Source organism: Xiphophorus hellerii, chromosome 5, assembly GCF_003331165.1.
Source record: "Xiphophorus hellerii strain 12219 chromosome 5, Xiphophorus_hellerii-4.1, whole genome shotgun sequence".
Taxonomy (NCBI): Eukaryota; Metazoa; Chordata; class Actinopteri; order Cyprinodontiformes; family Poeciliidae; genus Xiphophorus; species Xiphophorus hellerii.
Window position 1 is genome coordinate 21,139,313 of NC_045676.1, and position 24,122 is coordinate 21,163,434.

Below are 24,122 nucleotides of genomic sequence, written 5' to 3' on the forward strand. Positions count from 1 at the left end.
AGCGCTTCATTAGTTTAGATTTAGGCCCATAATAAATAATATTTCTAGATTTGCCAACATTCGCTGTGCAATAAACAAGAAACAACCAGTTTGGACATGTCTACATGTTAAGACTAAAACTGTGTTTTAAATTTTTCTGCTTCTCTTAGGATTTCTCATAGCTCACATTGTCTTTAGCTGTTAAAAAAAGCTTTGAAAGTTGGAAGGGGTCTTGCACACAACAAAAAAGACATGAAAAAAGACCAAAGATTACCTCTAAATGTCGTCTATTTTCACTGTAGTGCAGATTTAATTTTCCCATTAGAACAGTGATAACCTGAACCTTAAAACAGCGCTATGCCTAGGATTCAAAGGTATTGGAGTTTAGTGGGGGTCGCCATTACACAGCCTCGTATCTGCTTCGTCACAAGCACAGCCCAACCGTTCTACTAACATGGCTTAACTTTAGTAAAACCACACATAAGTTGGCTATAAAACACCGAATTTATACAGTCTTTACTATATGTGATTTTGTACGCATTTTGTGAAATATTACCTGCATAAACCGAAGAGATGAGACGAGAAGCAGCGTGTTGTGGTTTGACGCAGCCGCAACAGGTTCCCTCCTGGTGGCGGGTCTACTTCTCTCACACTACACTGCCCCCTTGTGGCGTACTCCACAAACGCATTCACATCAGGATCAACCAAATAAATATTAATAACAGGTATTTGCTAGAATGATTTTTCCTTATTACTGGAATGCTCCTAATAAAGTGTTAATGAACTATTCTCGATATGAAATAAGCAAATGTGACTGCACAATTTGTGTGCACATATACATACATCAGAAATGGAGCTCATGTTATTTAGGAAAATATCTAGGCATAACTAATGCTAAGCAGCCACCTGGGACATTTATTCTGTTACTTTCATTCTGCATGAGGCTAATTTAAGTTGCTCTCTGTACCTTAATGTATTGCCTAAAGGTACAGTGGCTTTTTAGGAGTGACATGGTGCTGATTTTTCTTCTTTTAAGCTGGTCACACTGGGCTGGGTGTGTCCTCACTGGGTCGCCTCAAAGCTCTAATGGCTACAACACTCTTGAGGACTTAATTATAACCTGAGCAGTGCTGCGGGAGGCTCTCAAAATCTGTTAAAGCCACTTGCCTTTTAATTCCAGTAATTTGTCCCCTTCTAATTGTATAAGTCGGTCTTTGCAAGCAAATGACTTTGGAAAACCAAATCTGTAAAGGAATCTTACACAGGACTAATATATGGGGGTATATTTTAATTTCAATTATTTCCTGAAGTGTATTTTAGTTGAATACATATCGTCTCATTCATAAAATAAATTAGAGGAATGGTTTGGAATAGTTCTTTCATTAGGCTGTATAATATTGCGATACAAAATCCTCTCTGACTTATTAACTTCCTGTAGAGACTGACACAAGAAATATTCAAATAAAGTCGAATATTAACTTTCTCAGCCAAAGTCTTTCCTCTTATTATTTTTTTTAACCAAGAGAGTCATCTAATTTTTGTAGAGCAGAATAAAAAAAATCTTCAAAAAAAGTGACCATCACTTATGAGGGATCTAAAGTGTTGTGTATACACTGTGTCTGTATCTGAGCAGAATAGGATAGTCTAACATCTGATTCATTTAACTAAAATTCAGTTTACCCGTTATCCTCCTAATACTGGCATTAGAGAATTGTAAACATTGTTTCAGGTTTATGTACTTCAAAGCTGACTTTGACTTGATTTTTCTCAAGTCAAAGTTAAAAAGGAGGGACTCCACATGCTAAAATTTGTGATTGCAAATTTGGCAAAACAAGAACTACATTTGGACTGCTTGGAACTGTTGCCAGGAGAAAACATGACTCTAAAAACACATGGACGCACAATTAAAGTTTGCAAAGTTGCATCTGAAGTAGCAGAAAGCCACAGGGGCCTGGGCTGGGGAGGGCAGGTTCTCACATGTCGTCCTCGCTCGTTCAGATGTGGCTTGTGTTGTGTTTGCCACATTTTGCTGCTCCTGTTTCGCTCTAAAAATACCCACATGTAGTGTTTAATGCCAGTCATGATGTGGGATCCCCAAGTGCTTTGCTCTGATGTCAAATCAAAGTGAAAGGGAGCGAAGATAAAATAGATGTGAAAAAAAAAAGTGAGTTTACAATTTTTTGTAAACTCTATTTTTTCACTTGTACTACTTCACAAGTGATACAAGTGAAGGAAAATAAAATGTGATTATTTCTGCTAACTGCGTAACAGCAATTACCTCATCATGCACGCTCCTGATTAAGGACAATTTATGAAAGGAAAAGCAAGGTTGTGTCAGTGATGGAGAATTTTACATCATTCAATTTCAAATGCTCCATGGAGTTCTTAAAAAATTACAGGATTAGGTTGCTTTTTTTTTTTTTTTTTTTTAAAAACGCTCACTGCTGCCTAAACTTTTGGTTATGTTGTTTAGTTGGTGCTGTGCCACTGTGTTTTGTTTTGCTTCACTTAAGCAAAACATATCTGCATGTAGGATGAGTGATTAAATACAGGGCTATTGTTAGAGACAATTTTGGCCACGGTGAGAAAATAACTTTGTTGCTTTGAGTTGAAAAGCTGAACCCTGTTAAACACCGAGTCAGTGTGGAAAAATAACAAAACATCATAATGAACAGATAAAAACCTGGGAAACACCAGTCTGTGTGTAATTAATCTATATAATGTTTCATTTGTGATAAAGTTCCTGAAATAAATTGACTTCTCAATAATATTCTAATTTATTAAATGAGTCTCTACATATATTTTTACAATTTTAAATCCTACCATGGTGTTACATCTTTGCTAGATGCAATGAAAGAAACACCAAAGCGATAGAACAGTTTTTCTGCTCTCATATTTCACATCTTTGGAAATTTGTATTTGTTATTGTAGAACACTTGGTTGTGTCAGGATGAAAGAAACTACATATTCAGACAGTAAATATGAAGCCATATATTGTGCAGTGCATCTATGAACAGAAAGCTCAGGGTTTTTGGTTTCCATCAATATAGTTTTTGTTGTTTTGTTTTGTTTTGTTTTTCTGGAAAATGAACTGCCCACACAGACTGCAAATCATGTCCTCCAGCTGTTACTGGTCTATTGTAAATAAAGTAAAAATACTTAAAATGTTGACAACTTAAGAGGATTTTTTTAAATAGGATTACCTAAATATCAGTTTGTAAATCCTTTATAAATGCAGAAACAAACATTTCCTTGCCTAAGAAATGAAGGAAAAATAAACCAGTATAATTCGAAAATGAATCATAAACAAACAGACCCCCCAGATGGGTAGAATATATTTGTTCGCAGAGCAGAACGCTAACAAGGCACTTGTTTAAACTCTTTGAAAGTCCCCACCCACACACTCACGCACTCCTCCCACACAAACTCTAACCCCGGCATCACCTGTCACTAGGAGCCTCATTAAGCTGACAGGCCGTGGCCCGTCAGGGCAGGCCGACGCGTCAGAGCCCGATCCCTTCCTGTCATGGCGTGATGGATCTCCCCACCACTGGCTGCCAAGCTGCCACTCAAGTCCACCTTCACATGGCCTTCCATCAGTAAACACCCGCAAAGCATCCTGTTGATCAGCTCATTTGGATATATCCACTATCGCCTTTCCTGTTCAAGCATAAGGGGCTGGCCAAGCCTGGCTGTGTTCGCAACTTCTCCTCTGACTCTCGATGTCGATATGGACTGCAAAGTGTGGTGTACCAATGCTTACCGTAGCTCTACTGGAACTTTACATTGCCCCCGCGGCGAGGGTCGGATCAGCAGTGTGTTGAAGCGAAGATGTGGAGTTACGAAGATGACCGAATGAAACGGATGCAGCTGCACAAGTAGAACAGACATAACTGGATGAATCAGACCTGAAATATTCTGCAAAAAACATGAAGAAAGGCAAATAAAATAAGCTTCAACATGAAAGTTGATTTATAGGGGATATGCTTTGAAAAATCTCACTTTAATTTGATACCAGATAAGTCCATTATCAGAAAACAATATTCAGGAAAAATAATAGATCTCTGAATTTAAGACAAATTTGTAACTCTCTATTATGGTTTTTCTATGGTGGCTGGAAAAATTGTTGCATTTTTTCAACTTATGACTGCAGACGTCAATGCATTATTTCTGGATTTTATGTGATGAACTGACACTTCCAGAGCATAATTTTCAAGTTGACTAAGAATGATCAATTTGTATTAATTTGTACTGGATTTTGCTAAGTTGTACTTGAATAAAGATGCCAATAATCGAATGCACAGAGCACCTTTGCGATTTTTACTTTTAAAAATTAAAATGAAAAATAATAAGAAATAAAACCATGTAATATTTTTCTTCTATTCAGCAATGATGCTCTATGTCACAGGTGTCAAACTCTTGTCCTCAAGGGCCGCTGTCCTGCAGTTTTTAGATGTGCCACAGGTACAAAACACTGAAATGAAATGGCTTAATTACTTCCTCCTTGTGTAGATAAGTTCTCCAGAGCCTTGCTAATGACCTAATTTTTCTGTTCAGGTGGTGCAGCAGAGGCACATCTAGAAGTTGCAGGACAGCGGCCCTCGAGGACTGGAGTTTGACACCCCTGCTCTACTTTGTTTTGGTCTGTCACATAAATTCCCAATGTAGTATAATAAAATCTGTGGTTCCATCATGACAAAATATGAAAAGCTCATACGTATGTTAGGTCAGAAATTGTCCAATCGTTTTTCATATTTCAGAGACACACGACATGAAATCCTTGTGAATTTGTTGTGCTGCATTTTATTTTATTTCATTTTATATTTTCAAACACTTCTTGTGAAGCCAGTCCAACAAAGGAGAAGAACAGAGAGACCGGCAGCTTTGGTGATAACAGTCTCAGACACCTGACACTTCCACTGCCAGATCCCTCCATCCAGCATTCTGGTGAGTCTCTTCCTCTGTTCGTATCTTCTGAGAGCTCCTGGTGGCAGGCCGGGTCCTGATGAGACACGTGTCCGTCTGCTGCAGCCATTTGACAGAAGACAGCTTCACAGACACACCCGCACACACAGAGAGAGAACTGGCTAGTTTTGTAATGTAATGTGTGCTTTTCTCACACACGCAGATCCCAGAGGTGACATGGATACTAAGAAAAACGTAGAGGTTTTTTTAATAGCCTGGTAGGTCCAGGTAATTAGGCTATCAGATTGAATGGTCTTGTTTGCATTTTCGTCTGTTAGGACTTTGTGTTTGGAGGCGGGGGATATGAATTTAGGCCAGGATTTGTATTTTCTTTGCTCCGTGAGGTATAAGCTGTCGTTTCTTTTTTTATAATTGGAGGTTGTTCATCATTTCGTTGAGAAAGCTGATAAGGCTTACTGGAGTTTTCTGGCACAACCTACTTTCTAACTGGATGGAAAGAGTAGAGCTAGAAATAGGTCAAGATTCCAGAAAACATTAATTTGGAAAACAACTTTATCATTTTAGTTATGCAAATGAGAAGGATTTTAGACAATAAAAAATGAAGCAACCATTCGGTTGCCATTCTGGTCCTATTTTTATTCATTCACAAGCACAGATTTTGTCTGGATACATTCAGTCGCCTGTAACAGTGGAGCCGTACGTTCAAGAGGAGGTTCTTCAGTATTCCTCTCAGCTGTTGCTGGCCAGACGCGCAAGCATAAGGGTCCTGCAGGTGAGCAGCGAGAAAAACGGCCGATCCAACAATTTTATCCTCTTCCCACATCCAAAGCCTCAGAGGCCATGCATTATTCACCGGAGAAGAAAAGGGGCGTATCTCCGCTGGAGGGTTGGTGAGAATAAAGAAACCTACAGATGAAGGGAGGGACAGTATGGGGCAGAGATGGAAGGATAACAGCACGTTTGGGTGCGGGGTATAGAAATGTGAAGAAAGAGAAAAAGTGATCCAACCACAGATAGAAAGTCAGTCACAAGATCCAACGAAAGTGATGAAGACGATAAGGCAAGCTGGTTATTTGGAGACGAGGGTGAATACTTTTAGCAACACGCTGCAGTGTATAGCAACAACTGAACTGAAAAGCCTGAAAGATGTCGAGTTAATTATTGGATCACTGAAGCTTATATAAGCATTCAGCTGTCGTAAATCTAAAATTAGAGTGTAGCATAAAACTGGAATTAAGTTAAAGAGCGAGGCTTAAATGAAATGTAATCCTCTGATGAGCTCCTCTAAATAATGGAACAGATTTTTTGGCTGACAAACAATATAAAAGCAGAATTTCTGAGTGAATATCTGTGGCCCAAGTTTAGCACAGAGTATTTTTGATCTAATGTTAGAAAAAAAAAATTAGTTTGCCAAAGTTTTCTTTGAAATTCATTATTGCAGTATATTTACACACTGCTAATGGTTTGACTGCACCTTGGGAGATCCAGTGGTATTCAGGAGCCAATGTTTAATAAATGTTCTCCAGGATTGCCAAAGTCTTTGCTGCAGTCTCAATGTTTCCCACAGATCTATTCTTATTGAACTCATGTTGACAGGATATTTTTTTTCTCCCATTGTATTCCACCATCTGTCTCTGAGCCTTTCCTCTCTCAGGCTGCATCTTCTCCCTTCTCCATGCAATCAATTTATCTTTCCACAGTTTGTTTATTTGCAGTATTCCATTGCTTTACCTGCAACATTTCTCTACACTCTTTTAAACACTCAAATTGAAGTTTATTTTATTTACACAAACACTGAAGGTCGGCGTGTTCTTTTCACTGCGAGTGCTGCACAGCTCAAATTGTTTATGTTAGCGGCGGGACTCGATTAAATCGTTCAATCAACTTATTTGCAGGGTTTGTAATGAATTAATCGCAATCAGTCACATTTTAATCGAAAACCGCACATCACCAAAACAAGCAACATTTTCAACTCAAAAACCGTTCGTGTTGATTTAGCAACAGGTTCACTGTGCACTGCGGACGCTGACATTGGCGTTGGGGAGGTCTGTCATTGCTGCAACATGTTTTGCACTGAGAAACAAAACTCCTTTCTGCACGACTTTCACACAACAATCGTCTGTTTCAGCGTCCCTTCAGATCATTTTTTGAAGCAAAAATGAACTTCCAGTAGGCTAATATAAGTGTGGAAGTGGCATGTGCATCAGCTTGACGGGCGTACCAGAAACACACACAAAAAAAGATTCCGACCGTAACAAAAGTGCTAATAATTGATTCGTCAGAACTAACGTGTCTAGGCCTTAGTTTATTGATATAGTGCTAATTTATAACTAATATAATCTCAAGATGCATTACAAAAATGTATATTTTAATCCCATCATTCAGACAAATTCCAAGTCAAGGACATGGATTCTAATTGTATCCTAGTTATCAATTAGTGCATTTTATTGTTGAAATTGGTAAAACGTTTCCCATCTAAGAACACCACAGACACCGGGGATTTCCCGCATCAGCTCACTAATTTACCTTATGTCAAACAACAACCTCAGGCAAACTAACAGAGCAGGTTATTGAGGTTTTCCCTCCTGAACACAAACACATCGTCTACCTTTTCTTCGCTGCTCCGGTGTCTGACAGCCTCTCTGCCGAACACCCACACAAGCATAGCTTTGTTAATTGTACGCACCACAAACCTATCAAATTAAATTTGCACACAAAACCCGACTACGTTATTACTTGGCTCACTGTTCACCCGCCTAATTAATTGAATTAGGCAGCAGACGTACGTCATCCTAATCAGAACGTGCGTGCCGTATCTGGCAGCTTCATCTGTAACCACTGGTGCTCAGCAAAGTGTGAAGGGTAAGATGGGATAATGACATTTTAATTCAGGTTCTCTCGGGTTCTCACTCATCTTAAAAATGAACGTTTTTTTTTTGTTTTTTTTTTTTTTATCGTGGTCACATTAATGCTTCTGCAAATTTATGACCAGACGATGCAGGGGGACGCGTGAAGTGTCGGCTTTGAGCCCAAAAACTAACTTTGCTTGTTTACTCACGTCATGAAGTAAAAACTACTCTATATGGTATTATTATTTTTTTTAATAAATTCATCAGTCTCGTAACTTCAAAAAATAAATCTGAAGATTTAATATTTTTCCACTAAAAGAAAGCATGAGGAGGATTTTTGTACGTTAGGACCCAGAATGAATCCACACAAAATTTTGACGTATATTCATAACACAAATCCTAACCTAAACATTACTGATTAAAAATTATTATTAACTGGAAACAAACACTGAACCATAATTAAAACTGATATAAAGACCTAATATTAACTAAGGGCTTGCATAGCTGAACTTGAGAAAAGTTTGGCTAGAACTACTAGGGTAAACTAGTCAAGACTTTCCTGAGATACAAATTTATCACAAATCTTACTTTTGCCGCAATAATATCACTGTGAAGGACGTTTCCACATCAAGTGCTGAGCCTGTAATTACAAGCATGCAACAAATTCATTGAGCAAATCACATTCAAAGTTCACCAGAAATAGTAAATATACAAATGCATGTTTAATTGTAGATTATTTCAAAAACTTTCTGTATTTCCATTTGAAGCAACATACAATTATTAACCTTTGTAAAACTCTGCTTAGTGCCAACTGAGGAGACGCCTTAGCGGTCAGTTCATAAAATAAACAGGTTTACAGATAAAGGGTTACCACAGGTTTAGATAACAGCTTACTTTGACTAAAAGCCGTTTTACGTAAGATGCAAAAAGCTTTACCATTTACAGCCACTGCACTTCACTAAACTTCACAGGAGGTGGTGCTTTGAAGAAATTTATTGAAAATCTGTGTAGAATAATGGTTTCATATTCAACATCAGCACCCAAATAGGATTAAACATTTGTCACCAAGTCATAAAAGACTGTGGGTGAGTTCTAACACGATATTTTTTAGTGTACATGTGCAAGTAGACTAAAATACAGTTGTTCAAACAATGAAAAATAAAAAGCTAATTTACCATCAAAAGACTGTGTTTTAACAAAGTAAAACCTGTCCTGAGAGGACATTTGTATTGATTAATCAATACTCAGAAAGCTGCAAGCTGATGCTCATGCTGATGATCTTTAACATTGAGCACTGATCCCTGTGATGTTCTAAATAACATCTTAATTTGGAAACCTTTTGGTTAGAGCTTCCTCCAGGGTATGTTTTTATCCTTCCTCATGACATCTTTCAAATTATATCCTGCTCTATGTCCTCTGTTTCATCCTTGATACATTTTCATCAAGCTCCAAAGAGAAGAAACACCAGAATAGATTGCAGCAGCAGTCTTTCAGAGCTTTGTCATCAGACAAAGGAAGGACAGACAGAGAGCCAGGCATTCCTTTTTTTTTATTACCATGATGTCTGTGCTTTTATCACCACTGCAGACAACAGATATCTCTTAAAGCCAATGGGCAGCAGCTGGAAAAGTCCTTCCTGGATGGTGAGTGGGCTTGGACATTCATTTGATCCGCTGCACACCGAGGCATTGCTGCTGCAGGATGAAGGGCGATGGACAGCATGTTGAGGACGGCAAAATGGTAGTGGTAGCTGTCAAGGGAGTATTGAACCTGTGATAAGGTGCACTGGTGTTGATTGGTACAAGCTTATAAAGAAACAAGTTATTTATTTATATTACACAATGGGACATTTTTCTGAGTAAATATATTTCTTTTTGAGCTATTGATGTGAAATTCACGTCAGATGTTGCCAACACCCACACATACAAAGAAACAAATAAGTCCACAAAACTGCAGTAAGTTATGCGTCATAAAGTAGAGTGAAACACAGAAAAAGCAGTAAATAGGCTTCATTCGTACAACTAGAAACTAGTGTCACTCAGGTTTGATTTTAGGGCCATTCTTCCACACATACATTTTAAGAATTTCCTTGGCTGGGTGTTTGGGGTGATGTGCAGGAACATTCCCAAAATACGGTGTGTGATGACATGAAAGGTTCAGTTTTGATTTCAACGGACCCAACTATATGCTACCAGTATTTAATTTATTTGTCCAAATGTTCCAGAGAAAACTTTAACACCAATTCAACATGCTTTTTCTTACCAGTATTCTCATCAGTATTTAACATCAAGTCATTTTAGGACCGATCTAAACAAAATCAAAGTAAGGTCCTTGTGGTCTTCAAACAAACTAAAACTACAGACAAAAGTGACTGGATGGAAGATTTTTACCTGCCAGCCTTTGGTTCGTCAAGCTGGATTCAAATGTTTGTGTGAAATAAAAACAAAAACATTGTTGAGAATTTGTTTTGGGTTTAACCAGGATTTTTTTTTATCACTTAATTATTTGGGATATTATAATTTAATATAATAAAGTTGTAATTGTTATTTCATAGATTTACTTAGTATCTGGTTCAAAACGGACTATTTGAGGACCTTTAATGGAATGGACTGTTTATCCAATGATGCTTTAGAAGTAGAAGTTAGAAGAAGAAGAAAGAATATGGCGGGGTTTTCCAGAGAGAGCTATTCTTTCGGAGTTCCGACGCTCTGTCATTTATCATATTACGTTTGATTCGTTCATCCTTTTTATTAACTAAAGCTCGTCCGAATAATCCTTCCGACTCCTTTTCGTCTTTGAATTAGTCGAATATACAACAGTAGTATCCTGTTTCCAGATAAACTGCATTATGGTTAGCCATGCTAAGCCAAATGCTCAGCTCCTACCTCCTGTTGCCTAGACCCTTGACCACATCTTAAATCAAGCGCTCTCACTTGTTCAGATACACAGCTGTTGGCCGTGTTGCTCCTACCCATCATAAGATGTCTTTTATTTTCCACACACTGAAAGAAGAAAACCTTGGGAGCAAAAATTAAACATGGTTTTCCTTGAGGAAAAGAACCCTGTGCAAGGATTCACAAACATATTAACACTGAAACACTCCGTTAAAGTTCTATGCACAACAATAAGCTGAAGTTAGCCAGTCACGTCTCCAATTAAGACATTTTCTAGTGACCTTGACACAAGTAAGGGTGTAGTTTGAGAATTTTACTTCACTTTCATGAAGTTTCCATTGAGCCTATTATACCAAGATTTTCAGCAAAAGAAAGAAAATTACATTATACCTAGGAGGCCTTATTGGAACTAATATAAAGAAACACAGATTGCCTCAAGGCTTCACTCTGATTACATTGGAGATAATGTCGTCTCTTCCATTGCATCTGCCTACCGGTAAGTAGGCATTACATTTCAGAAAAGAGGTACAGGACACACCTCTTGTATTGATAAAAACTGGCAACTCAGAGTTGGTTCAACACACTGACCTCAGCCGCCACAGAAAGCATCAAGTAGATACTATTACACATCACTTTCACTGCTGTCTGCCTTGTAATCATCTCTGCATATTTAATCCCTCCTTCCTGTCTTCGCATCAAGCATCTGGGGTTAATGCGGGGTCAACCCCTCACCGCCTCCTTTCTCCTCCACTGGAGATGACTTGTGTTTTTGCCCGAAAGGAACAAATTTTAAATGGAATGATGTAGCAAAATAAAAGAGCAGGATAAAGACCAGATGGGGAAATGGGAGAGAAATAAACATTGTCTTTTCTGTAAAACTAATCCAAAATCAAACAGTTTAAATCATTTATTTTCTCCAACAGGACATCAGCCTGAGAATACCTAATAGACATTTTGAGAGCATACAAGGAGTGAGTTCAAATTAAAAAGTGAATTAATAAATTTGCACACAAAATCTGACTTGAAGGCTATCTGCTGACATAGCCTTCAGGTCAGATTTTGCAAACTCCTGCTCACATAGATGCCTAAAATACTAGTCTCCCCAAAACTATAAATAAAATTAGTCACATCTTTTGTTAAAAAAAATAATAATAAAAAAAATCTCCACATCTACAAGATGCTGCCATGTGGCATGAATCCAGAGAGCAACAAGCTTATCTGATCACACTGCTGACACCCGTGTATGTTGATGTTGTTTGCAGCTTTCATTTCCAGACAGATACCGAGCTGCGTGGCTCACACTAATTGGCTGCATCTCAATCGCATCAAGTCGAAATGCCAGCAGAGAGGCTCGGCGTGGCGTCTCGGCTGCTGTCAAACAGGCTGTGCTCTGAATGACAGAACACCTGCCATCTTTTTGCGAGGAGGCCGACAGAGTACAAGCAGGTAGAGCTTTACTGTGCAGGATCAAAATAAGCACCATGTCAAATGCGTCGATGTTACAGGAAAGGAAGGGAGACTAACAGCTTCTCCAGGAGATGATAAAGAGTGACAAAAGTTAGGAATTTTAAACTTAAATTGGCTGAAACACAAATGCTGTCAATGACTAAATGTCAGAAACGGTTGTGGACGCTCGGAGATTTCTTTGCATCTGCTTCTGGCAAAGTACAGTGGGACATTGTTTTCTTTTCTGTTTGAGAAGAGGTTCAGTGTAGGAGAGTCTCTCGTCCAGGTTTGAATAGTATACTTTTTATACTAGAGGCGAGCCAGAGCAAATCAGATTTCCAAAAGAAAAAGGTATTTCACCTGTTCTGTCTGAAGGTTCAAACCAGACAAACTCAACATTAATCATATTTAAATTTAACATGTTTAAATGTACCTAATAATGTCGTTCTTGATAGGAACCGAGACAGAAACAGAAAGTTTAGGAAAAACTGGAAATCATTTATTTTCCAATTTTATGTTTTAAACGGTCAGACGTCATTTATCACCTCAGTATTCGGGTGAAAAATCTTTATTTGTATTACAGTAACCAAACCCATCTTATGACTGTACACCAGGTTTTTTCTCGCTTTCACTGGAATTTTGAAGATTTATCTTGATAAACGATGAGCATCAAGTCTTTCAGTTGGACGGCCTGCTTCCCATCACAGATTCAATTTGGTGGTTGGACATGGACAATCTAAAAAAATCATAATATTACTGTTAATCAGACAAAAATGTTGCTAAAAAAACAGAAAAAACTTTAAATCTAAAATATCATGGGGCATGAATGGTTTAATGCTTAACTTCAACATCAAAATATAATTAAAAATGATCCCATATGTATATTAAAGTGACCTGAGAGAATGCTCATCTAACAGGAAGATTAATACACAGGAGAAAAATAGGCTTTTATAATGGTTTCCCAGTTAATCAAAGCTTACTGTAGAACTGTAACCATTGTATATACTTTACATTTGTCTTTCTTAGTGGATCAAGACCTTTTTTCTAACTTGGAATTGAACTCCATCTGTGTTAAAGTTTTAATCTGTCTCATCGTTCAAACGCAACACTAAAAGAGAGGAATTCATTTCCAGTATCTGAAGGAAATCCCTCAGACTTTTAAAAAGAAAATGTTTCACAATTTTAAGAAATGAATTAGATTATCTTCACACTACATTTATTCAGACTGAAAAATCACACTAAAAGCAAACAATTGATAAATCTGAGAGTTCTTCAGATGCTAAAAATATTAGCAAAAATTTTTCTGCATCGTCACTTAAACGGTTCAATCCACTGGCCTGTTCTGCATTTCATTTCACAATCCATGCTTCTTGTTGTTCAGGATGAAAACAGATGACAGAGGGAAGTTACATCTGTGGGGGATTTTAGTCCAACTGCAAGTTAATGATACGACATTTTAGCCTCCTAGCAAACAATCAACCTGACCTGGACTTTCTTTGAGAAACAACACATCAGGAAAAGAAACTGTGTAAAAAGGAGAAAATTTATAAAATAGCACGGCCAAACAATAAGAAGCTGAATCCAGGGAACTTTCTGAGCATATGACAACTGGAATAACACTGCCCTCAACAGGGAAAGCAGTAAAACAGTCCAGTTAATCTCTTTTCAGTCAAACTTTATTAATTTTGTCAAAACAAACCAAAATGAAAAATAGAAGACTGTGAACAAATGAAAGCTATAATCACTCCCCTTCCCGTCTTCTCAACCAGCTGTCTAAATATGGCTCAGCAGGATTCATCCTCGAGTGACGTGAGCCTCACCAGACAGCAAATAAATTCAAAACAGAAAAGTCACTGAGCTTCAAAGCTCTTCCCAGCTCTGAGCTGAGCTGTTTCTAATCGTTCCCTATTCTGACTCATTGTTGTGACAGGCCATTTGTAGAGGTTCACATTAACTCGCTGTAATAGATAACTCTTCATTGATCTTATTTAAAACTAGATTATCACACACAAACTGCACCGAAAAGGAAGCTAGTCATCATTTACATCCGATTAAACATGTTAATAAATTAATCAGCCATTAGTCCCCATATCCCGCTGCCCCAACCTGTTATTTAATAAAAATATCCACACACAAATAATTAAAAAAAAGAAACACAGAAAATGTCCAGCATTCTGTTCATCCCTCCCATCCTGAGCCGTTTCAAGAACTGGACTTCAAGCGAAGGTCGACTTTGCTTCGGAGACGAGAACACCATCAGCGGTGGAGCGTTACAGTATTTTAGAGGACTTGATAGCCGTTTAAGCAAAACACTTGGAGTCACAGCTACAGAAATGAAATGATTTGATTCAGATTAAAACAACTGTGTTGTATCTGAACTGACATCAGCCCCAACAGACACGCGACATCTGAGCCTCCTAAACAGATTGAGGCCCGATGTAAGAGGCAGGTAAGAGCTTTCAAACACACATGTTGACCTTGAGAAATTACAAACGTATAAAAAAATGGTTTTCTTACAAATGTGATCAGATATACTGGGCAATCCCTCTTGTAGGAAAAAAAAACAAACAAATCAAAACTTCATATTTCAGTCCAGTGAATCTGATTGGCTGACAAGGTGGTGGTAATGCATATCGAGCTTTTTTTTGTGTTTTTTTTTTTCAGATGTTTTGCTTTTATTAATTACACCTTGTCATGCTAAACAGTTCACTAGCACGCCAACGCTTCGGATGTAAACGCCGGTGCAGTGTGTCCTCTTCGGTTTCTGAGGTCACCAATCGCTAGTGATCAGTTTAGGGGATGAAGGCGTGTGGGCGGGGCCCGCCTCACGTGCGCCTGGCTTTCTGTCTCTTGGCCTGACGTTTGGCTTCATCCAGCGCAGCGCTGTCGGCGCTGGCCTGGGCCATACTCCTCACTCCCTGGAAGCGGCTCATGAGCTGCATCAGGAGGGGAATCACCTAAAAAAAAATAAAAAATGTTTCAGTGCATCTGTGCAATTAATTAGAAGAAGTAGAAAATTGAAAATTCTTATTAACGGCAATCTGACTTCCAGACTGGGGTTTGATCTTGAGGGTGAAGGATATTCTGCCCAAAAGGACTTTTCGCATTACTGGCAAATAAATATATCATTGGCTTAAAAAGGTTATTAATTTAAGTCAATTTAAAATGGCCAAAATGATTACGTTATCTAAAAGGTACTACATTAAAGGCTTTTTTAAAAACTTTACTGGATGCTAAAAATCCATGTGTGTATCTTTATTTAGAGAATATTATTAATCACATCAGTTAAGAGTAGAGAAACACATTATCTATGTTAAAATTCTGCTTAATAATCTATATAACGTTGTTTTTTGTAGTGTAGCTGCGTATTTTCTTGTAAAAAATGTCAAAATACCAAAGTTTACCATGAATTCAGGGCACATTTTCCTACACTGGATAAGTTTTAAAAATGGAAACTGGACAAATCAAGGGCAGGAAGAAAGGGAAGAAAGGAAGGTGGAAGGAAAAAAGAAAATAAGGACATGAGAAAAGAAGAGTAAAACTATAAGAAAGAAGGTAAAGGAAGTACACCCAAAACAAAGGATAGACATGCAGATAGGAAGGTAGAAGTCCACAAGGAAAAGAAAGACCAGAATGGAGGAGATGTAGGACACAAGAGACAAAGGGATACAAGAAAGAAGAAAAAGAAGATATGAGGACATAAGGGATAAAATAAAAGAGGACAAGAGGAAGAAGGCAAGGATACATAAGAGGAAGGAAAATAGAACACAAGGAATTGAGAAAGAAACATTTTTGCCTACTTCCTTACCTAATTTCATGTTTTTTCTCATTCCAGCTAATTTTTTTTAATGTTTTGGCAAAAACATTGAGTTATGAGTTTTATGGCTGCAAAGGACCAAACTGGAAATAAGCTCTAGGCTTTCTTGTGTTTTTTTTATCCTGTGTTGTTATCCCTGACTTCTGTCATGAAGTGCTAATGTTGCTGTCTTCTCCACGCAAACTAAAGTCAGTACAAGATTTATAAATGTAAAAAGTGAGGAAAGAAAATCAGTGTGAACAGGGAGCCTGGATGAGGTCTGGTTTGACGGCTACCTTCTCGTGGTTGTACGCCGCTATCAGCAGGAGCAAGGTGAGAGGCAGAGCGATGTAGGAGCCTTGTGCAACATCCTGGTCGGGCACTTTGCGCTGCACAGACAAACGGAGGAGAGAAACAGCCAAATCAGAACTGACAGCATGTCAAAGATTAAGATGACGTTGGGAAAATGGGAGTTTTGTTTCTCTGTTTCTTACAGTGGGGTTGAAGGTGAGGGTGACGTGCTTGTGGTATCCAGTGGAAGTGAAGGAGACCTGAGGCAGAGTGAAATCGTACTGGGAGCGGGACAGGGTGGAGTACAGCATGAGCACGTAGCTCTGCAAAAGACAAAAATCACAGATTGGGTGTACAGGTCATAAACTGCATAAGGCGCTCATATAATTAGTAGGAATAAGCAATTAAGTCGATACCTCGCTGTCCCTATCCAGAGGGGGGAAGTGGAAGAAGAGAGACTGTCCAAGAGAGACGCTGTTGATCGGATTGTCCAGATTGTCGCTCTTGAACAGCTTCACCTGGTGACAGAGAAAAACATTAGCTATAAGCTTTTAGATGCTGGTGTGGTTATAAAACAAAAACCCAGAATTTGGTGCAGAAATGTTTCGTCTTCTCTGCAGAATGGGAATTTTCTGAAACTGCTTGGTTTCTTGGTATTTAAACTTGCACAACAAATTTTCACTGCAGTGCTCTTGGGAGGCCGTTTCTGGAAGCCAACATGCAGCTGCTGTGATTTGGGGGTTTTGGCTTCATTGTTATGTTGGGACAGCAATCTGTAGCTGTAAAATTAATTGGTCATTGAAGTTTTACGACATATATGTCGAGGCTGGGAAATATGGCTGAAAATCATCGCGATACAAGTGTTTCATATCAGTTGATATCGATAATTATTGATTTGTTTTTTGTTTTAAATAATCTGAAATATTACCAAACTGGTCCTGAGCAGCTCTACTCATTTCCTCCCGTCACTCCACGTTTTTTAGTCTTTTATTTTTAAGCAGTTATGAGGCACGGTGGCGAAACATGAAACTGCTGATGCGCAAGTTTCTCTACAGGTTGTTGCTAGGTAACCAAAGAGTGAGCAAGTTAAGTTGATGCCACCCACCTTGCTTAGCTGGGAGCGAGGAGTTGAGAAGGTTAACCCTTTCCTCTGCCTACATCTCCCAGAATGCTGTGGGGTTCTGGAGTCAAGTGACATTATTGAACACTCTTTCAAATGTATTTTCTATTGATATTGATCACATGTCTACTGCAATATACATTGTTATTGATTCATTGCTCAGTCCCATCATGAACTAAAACACCTGGAACACCAAAGGCCAGACTAATGATAAAGCACCAACCTCGACTCTATTGAAAGTTTATTGGGCGGTATGCATAAATTTGAGCCTCCATGTATTTTATTGAAGCTCATCAGTCAACCAGGAAATGACAATACTAAGTACAAGCCCGGCTTGGCACAGCTTGGAACGTGACTAATACGACATTCATGCGAGTGGTGAGCGTAAACGTCTGCTAAAAACTGTTCCAGAGATTTCCAGAAAGTAGCAAAACAGACCAAACATCAGGGAGTACAAGTCCTACCGAGAGCGTCGGGAGATGTTCAGGAGACGTAATGATGTTCCCGCTGAGGTCGAACTGATTGATCTGTCTGAAGGCGATGATGTTGACCCCGTCAATGTCGCTGCTCCCGACCTGATAGGAAACACGCAGCTTAATCTAACAGTACGAGCCGTGCATGCTTTAAAAAAAAGAAAAGAAAAGAAAAGAAAAAGTGAACTGAGGAAAACCTTTTGTTAAGGTCACATGGTGCGATAATAACAGAGAATTAAAGGGGAATTAAGGCATTTCCTGCCTCGCAAGAGAGATTAGGTGGATTGCAGCTTTTCAGACGAGATGAAATTATAAAATTGTAGGTTAGAATTTGGTTGGGGAGCGGATTAGCGCTGTTTTTGTTCAGCGAACAAAAAAAAAAAAAGGTCCACGTGATGAGGCTGATAACAAGTCATAATCACAGGGTTCTCACAGTCATTTCAACAATTCAATTACCAAACTTTCCATACCCTTCTCCAACTTTCTTTGCATAATCAGTCTAACAGTTCAATTAATAAATGAAAAGACAGTATTACGTATTTATCGCAGCTCTGGAAACTTTCAGCACTTTAGGTGTAAGCAGGAACTAATACAAAGTTTGACCTGCAGTCTAGAGATAAGGAAGTTTTAAAATAAAAAGAAATCAGAATAATCTGTAACAATCAAGTTACTCAAGCTTCTGCTAAGGTACTCAAACAAGAAAAAAATAAACTTTTGATGAGTGTAAAGTGAACTGCAATCAAATATCTTACTATATTGTACTAAAAGTAGCAAAATCCTGAATAAATTTTATTCATTTATTCATTAAGATTAAAAAGTCTCCATCTGTATCAACCAGATGTGTCAATCTGTACAACACACACACACACATATATATATATATATATATATTACTGGGTTACTGGTAAACCAGTAACCTCCTCCCAGATGATGACATGAACTTGTTAGTTCCTCTGTCCATTGTAGTAGCTGATATATTGTGAAAATCCGGTAGAAATGATGAACTAATCGAGTCATGTTTACATAGAAACAACGCACTAATCGAGTCACGTTTACATAGAAACAACGCGCCGCGAGGCTTTGTTTGTGAGACTTGCGGTCACGTGGGCCGGTTGTGGGCGGAGCTTGGTAAGGTCCATTCTATGAGAGCATGATCCTCCTGTCTGTACGTCACCACTAAAATGGCTAAAAAACATTTAATGTATGAACTGATTTTCCATAATTTAGCTTATGTATATAATCTACAGTGTTTTTTGTCACCAACTATGTGTGTAACGTGTTTCGTGTGCTGAGGAGAGATCAGAAACGGAAGAGAACAGATTTAAGTTGAGGCAGGCAGTTCTCTTGCCTCATGGCAGGGGGCGCTCATGATCCCAGACATTGTAATGAAATGAAATGAAATGAAATGAAATGAAATGAAATGAAATGCGGAGTCATATTGTGACTCCGCAACTGCAGAGTAAGAGACAGTAACAGCGAGCTAGCCACGGAGCTAGCCATACAGTAAATTCAAGTGCAGCGATATATTTATAGTTTTCTCCCCTTACCACAGCAATCACTTAATAATCACAAAATAAACATTAAGCCTAAAACCATACACCTCAAATGTTCTGCTCTTTGTGTGGGAAATATTTCAGTGTTTTTTTTGTGGCGTTGTTGTCAGTTGCTATGGCAACGAGTCTGCGCATATCTGTGCTTTTACAGAGAGCGAGAAAGAAGAGGTTTTGAGTTGTACTTTAATTGTTTTTCCCTTTGCTGTGGAGCACAGCACGAAATTAATAATATCTAAATGTCCAAGTTTGATTGAGTTAACTGAATTATTCTACGGCGGCAGCGCGGCTATACATGACATGTAAAAGAATTGTCTTTTTGCCCTCCAGCTTTGTCCGCATGCGTGAAATTTCCTTATGCAGGGGGTCTATATTTGTAAATATGATTATGATTAAGTCAGTGCCTCACCAACTATGAACCTCACCGCACGTCTCTAATATATGCACACACATATGCACACACACATACTTGTTTATCTTGTTTGCTCTCAGTTAAATTCACAACATATTGAATTATAGCATCTGGACATTATTTGATCTCGATCATTAAACAGGACATCTTTTGGTTTGCACTTTTGCTTTTTTGTTCTTTATGATGAATATATTTACCACTCACTGTCCATTATTAAAAAGCTTATGATTTGTTGAGGATGTTGTCCTCTTGCTACCTACCTCTATCGCTCTGTGCTGAGGCAGAGCCCTCTCTATGTGGTCGTTGCCCTCGGCTCGAAGCTGTATCAGATATTTACACCCCGGCTGAAAGAAAACAACACAAACATTTAGTCATGCAAGGTGTTAAATAAAACAGCCTAAAAGCTTAGCTACAAATAAAATGCAACAATCGACTGTTTCAATTTAACTCGGCCCTTCATGCCTGCCTCAAATACCACCTACACTTTATATTTAGCGAGGTCAAATCGCAGTGTTTTTGCATCTGGAGTATGGGATAATTCAACCCCCCCCCTAAGGTTTAAAACCTTCTCTCACCAGCAGACCCCTGAGTCTGAATCGACCCTCCTCGTCTGTGACGGTGTCCTCGCTGTAGAGGCTGCATTCTCCCTGACCCACCGCCTCCACGGCCACGTCTCGCTCCGCGTCGCCGCTCAGGGACTGCACCGCTCCGTAGCAGCTGGAGGCGAAAGCACAAGAACACACATGTGGAACACACAATTGGACGAGTTTCTAAAAAAAAATAAAAATAACAAAGTACGGCGTCGCGCAACAGTTTTCATACCCATTGAAGCTGTCCGCATTTCACAGACGTCACAACCACTGACTTTGTTTTGTTTTATTGAGATTTTTATGATAAGCGAATACAAAAGAAGTGCATATTGTAAAGTGGAAGTTAAATGAAAAATATTTTCAAAATAAAATCTGAAAAGAGTGGTGCGAAAGATTAAGTTACAGAGGTGTGAACTCTGCTTACTGATCAAGTGACTTCAGAAGAGTTATTTGGACTTGACTTTATTTATAAATGTTTCTGCATTGCTCTCTATAAATCAGTGTGTGTGTACCTGTAAGCGGTCTTGATGCCCGTAATATCGATGCTCAGGTTTTGACCCTCCTCCACCGTGATCATTTGAGACGCCGGCTCAAAACGGAACTCCTTCATCATCGGCTTGAAGTAGTACTGGCCTGGACTCTGGAGAGAAAAGCAAGGTTATTTCAAACTGGGGGGAAAAAAAAAGGAAACTTTATATTGCTTTCTGAGCTGTTTGCTCACCAGGTTGTTGAAGGTGAGAAGACCGGTGTCCTGGGTCAAAAGGTTGGAACGGAAATGCCCTCCACTCAGAGACAGAAGCACTCCAGAGAGCGGCTGTCCATCCTCTGATATTATCTTCAGGAAAGATGGAATATCTTTAGAAAAAAAATACTCAGATTCTTTCATGTTTTACACATACAAAAATGTCCCTGAAACATAAAGACATTGTGGGTACTGTGGGTGTAATCAAGCTGGCTGTTCAATTTCATGTCACAGATGTTTTATTTAAAAAGAGGATGTGCAAGTGAAGGATAACCAAGGGCACCAAACTGTGCATCAATGGTGTGGAACTGACGGCGGAGCCATTTATCACTTAGTCAGAAAGGGAGACTAATACCAATTTGTACAGTACGGAACCTTTTAACAAAAGGCAGGATAAAGGCCAAGAGCACAGAGCGGGAAAAAACCCCCGGTTTGAACCATCTGTGAGTAATCTTCTCTCTTAATTACACTTTCAGAAAGAAAAACATGAACAGAAGCTTTTGATTCTGACATTTCATATTCACTTAAAACCAGCAAGATCAGTCTGGGCTGGTAAAGATGAAAACAGGCTGAGTGGAGACAGTGTGAGCGGGGCTTGTGATCCCTTGGATGTAAAGTTGTTATAAAGTGTGCAGACGACGGTCGCATGTACCTTGAAGGTGACACCTGCCAGAGCAAACGCCTTGAAGTCTCCTGGGGTTCCCTCCACTGGACTCAGGACAAAGCCCTCCTTACTAGCCTTGATGTCGTACAGCCGGTCGCTGTGGAGCGGGCCCACACTGACGGAAACAGAAGGACTAAGTAACTCTGATGGAAACAGGAAGGCTAAGTAATGCTGACGGAAACAGGCTAAGTGACGCTGCCAGAAACAGAACGGCTAAGTGACGCTAACGGAAACAGGAAGGCTAAGTAATGCCGACAGAAACAGGAAGGCTAAGTGACGCTAACAAAAACAGGAAGACTACCGTAAGTAATGCTGACGAAAACAGGAAGGCTATGTAATACTGATGGAAACAGGAAGGCTAAGTAATGCTGACGGAAACAGGAAGGCTAAATAATGTTAAAGGGAACAGGAAGGCTAAGTGACGCTGATGAAAACAGGAAGGCTGAGTAACAAGTAAATATGCGCTGAACTGAAATGCGGCTTGATGAATTTGACTGGCAGCCAATCAGAAGAATGAGCATGGCAAATAATAGTTCAATAAATTATTCCCACTTATATTTTTGAATGACTAAAAACAGAAAACTTTATATGGAAAAAAAATATTTAAAAAATATATGATTGAGGAATAAATTTGATTTTTGGTCCTATTTCTTTTTCTTCACTCCAGCGTTCTGAGGCTGCCCCGGCGCCCCCTGGTGGCCTCACTTTGAAAAACAGTTTAAAAAGGCTTCATTTTCCCATCGATCATGTTTTACCACGTTCTTCTACTTCAAAAACACCTAATTTGAATAAATGAGACAGAATTTCGGCTCAACGGTTCCATTAAATCCCTCAAACGTTACCACGGAGTTTATATCCATGACTACATTATATTTGATGTTTAGCCTTTAACCAGATGTCTGGATTCGGAAGCGTAATGTCTTGCTTTATGCATGGCTGCAACACTGCACATATCCTCTGATGACAATAAACATCCAGAGGGCCCCATCAGAGGCGCACACAAGGCGTGACGCCAGCAAGAGTCCATCCGTTTTCAAGCGAAAGCCACAGGCAGCGTCGGCCCAAAAGTCCTGAACATCCTCACTGAAATTTTAATGCAGTCCATTTATCTGTCTGGATTTTCATACCTGTAGGCTCCCATCTCATTAGTGGCCACAGTAATGAGCGGCACAGAAGCGCCTCTCTCTGTGATGGATATTTCCACACCTTGGAGCTCCGGAGACACTCTGCCCTCTAAGAAGAGGCCAGCGCGTCCAACGATGTCCACCAGGCGACCGGGGCACGTTTCTGACGAGAGAGATAGACAAAGAGAGGGGTTCTTCTGATACAAGCAAAGATTAGGACAAACCTACTTATTCATAGTTAATGTGAATCCTAAATTTAGACCTGCTTAGTACATGTCTGACTTAATTTCAGTGTGTGAAAAATCTCCTACCCCCTGTTATAGTTGCTTCCACTTCAGGCGGGTAGAACAGCAGCTCCTTGGAGGAGGGAGTGACTGTGATCTTCTCTCCAGCCCTGCAAGGAAATATTAGCTCAGCTCATCGCACACAGGTTTATTTATTTTAAGACAGATCAGGTGGTTTCTTTTAATGGATGCAAGGATTCCAATTTTGTGAAATTACAGGTGGCGTACGTTGTTGCACGTGTGCAACGTTGAGAAAAAAAAAAGCCGTTAAATAATTTCTGCTTGTGTAGATTAAACTGTTGGTAGAGAAAAATTTTTTCAAACACTTTCAAATGTGCATCACCGCTCACCGAGTGAAAACGAAAGGGAATCTGGCTTTACGTCATTGATATTACTAAAAAACAAATCTACACGTAGAAACCTCACGAAAAGAACTATAACGTGCCCACTTAGTGAGATTTGTTCAGATTTAGAGATAAAATCTTCGGTCTTTTGTCAAGTTTTGATTTCATATTAATTCCACCTGCCGAGTCTGACTTCTCTCACAGAAGATATAGTAAAGATTATTTTATAATTCAGTCAGAACTGAAAATCTGCCTCAGGTCACATATTAACACAAGAAAACAAAGAAAAACAACAACAAAAAGTGAATGTAATCACAGACAGAGCAGCTAGATCCGAGGTCTGGTACCTGTGGCTCCAGAGCCGCAAATGGCTCTTTGGACCTTCCACAGTCTGGCTAAATAAGTACAGAACCAACAATTTAAAAAAATATATAACTATAACAAATTATTATTTTTTGCATGAAATAAATCCTGAATTAAATTTTCACAGCAGAATGGCACAAGAAAAGGATGATAATATTTATAATCTTTTTCCTCATCATTACGCTGGAAACTAAGTGTTTTTTTTTTTGGTTTGCACCATTTTCCACAAACATCCCACAGAAGAAAACGTATCAATTCTCTTTTTGTTAGTTTTT

The 24,122-nt window shown here is 39.0% G+C and overlaps 1 protein-coding gene across 1 annotated transcript in view; it reads right to left on the bottom strand.

Annotated features, from left to right (window-relative positions):
* Positions 1-13,288: 13,288 nt before the first annotated feature.
* Positions 13,289-24,122, bottom strand: part of LOC116719800 (nodal modulator 1-like) — a 40,985-nt gene continuing 30,151 nt past the window's right edge. The window contains 12 exon segments of the mRNA XM_032562503.1: positions 13,289-15,051; positions 16,187-16,279; positions 16,385-16,504; positions 16,598-16,699; positions 17,766-17,876; positions 19,997-20,080; positions 20,312-20,453; positions 20,839-20,966; positions 21,048-21,161; positions 21,721-21,847; positions 22,860-23,019; positions 23,168-23,250. Of these exon segments, the coding sequence (XP_032418394.1) occupies positions 14,920-15,051; positions 16,187-16,279; positions 16,385-16,504; positions 16,598-16,699; positions 17,766-17,876; positions 19,997-20,080; positions 20,312-20,453; positions 20,839-20,966; positions 21,048-21,161; positions 21,721-21,847; positions 22,860-23,019; positions 23,168-23,250 (1,396 nt within the window). The 3' untranslated portion in view covers positions 13,289-14,919.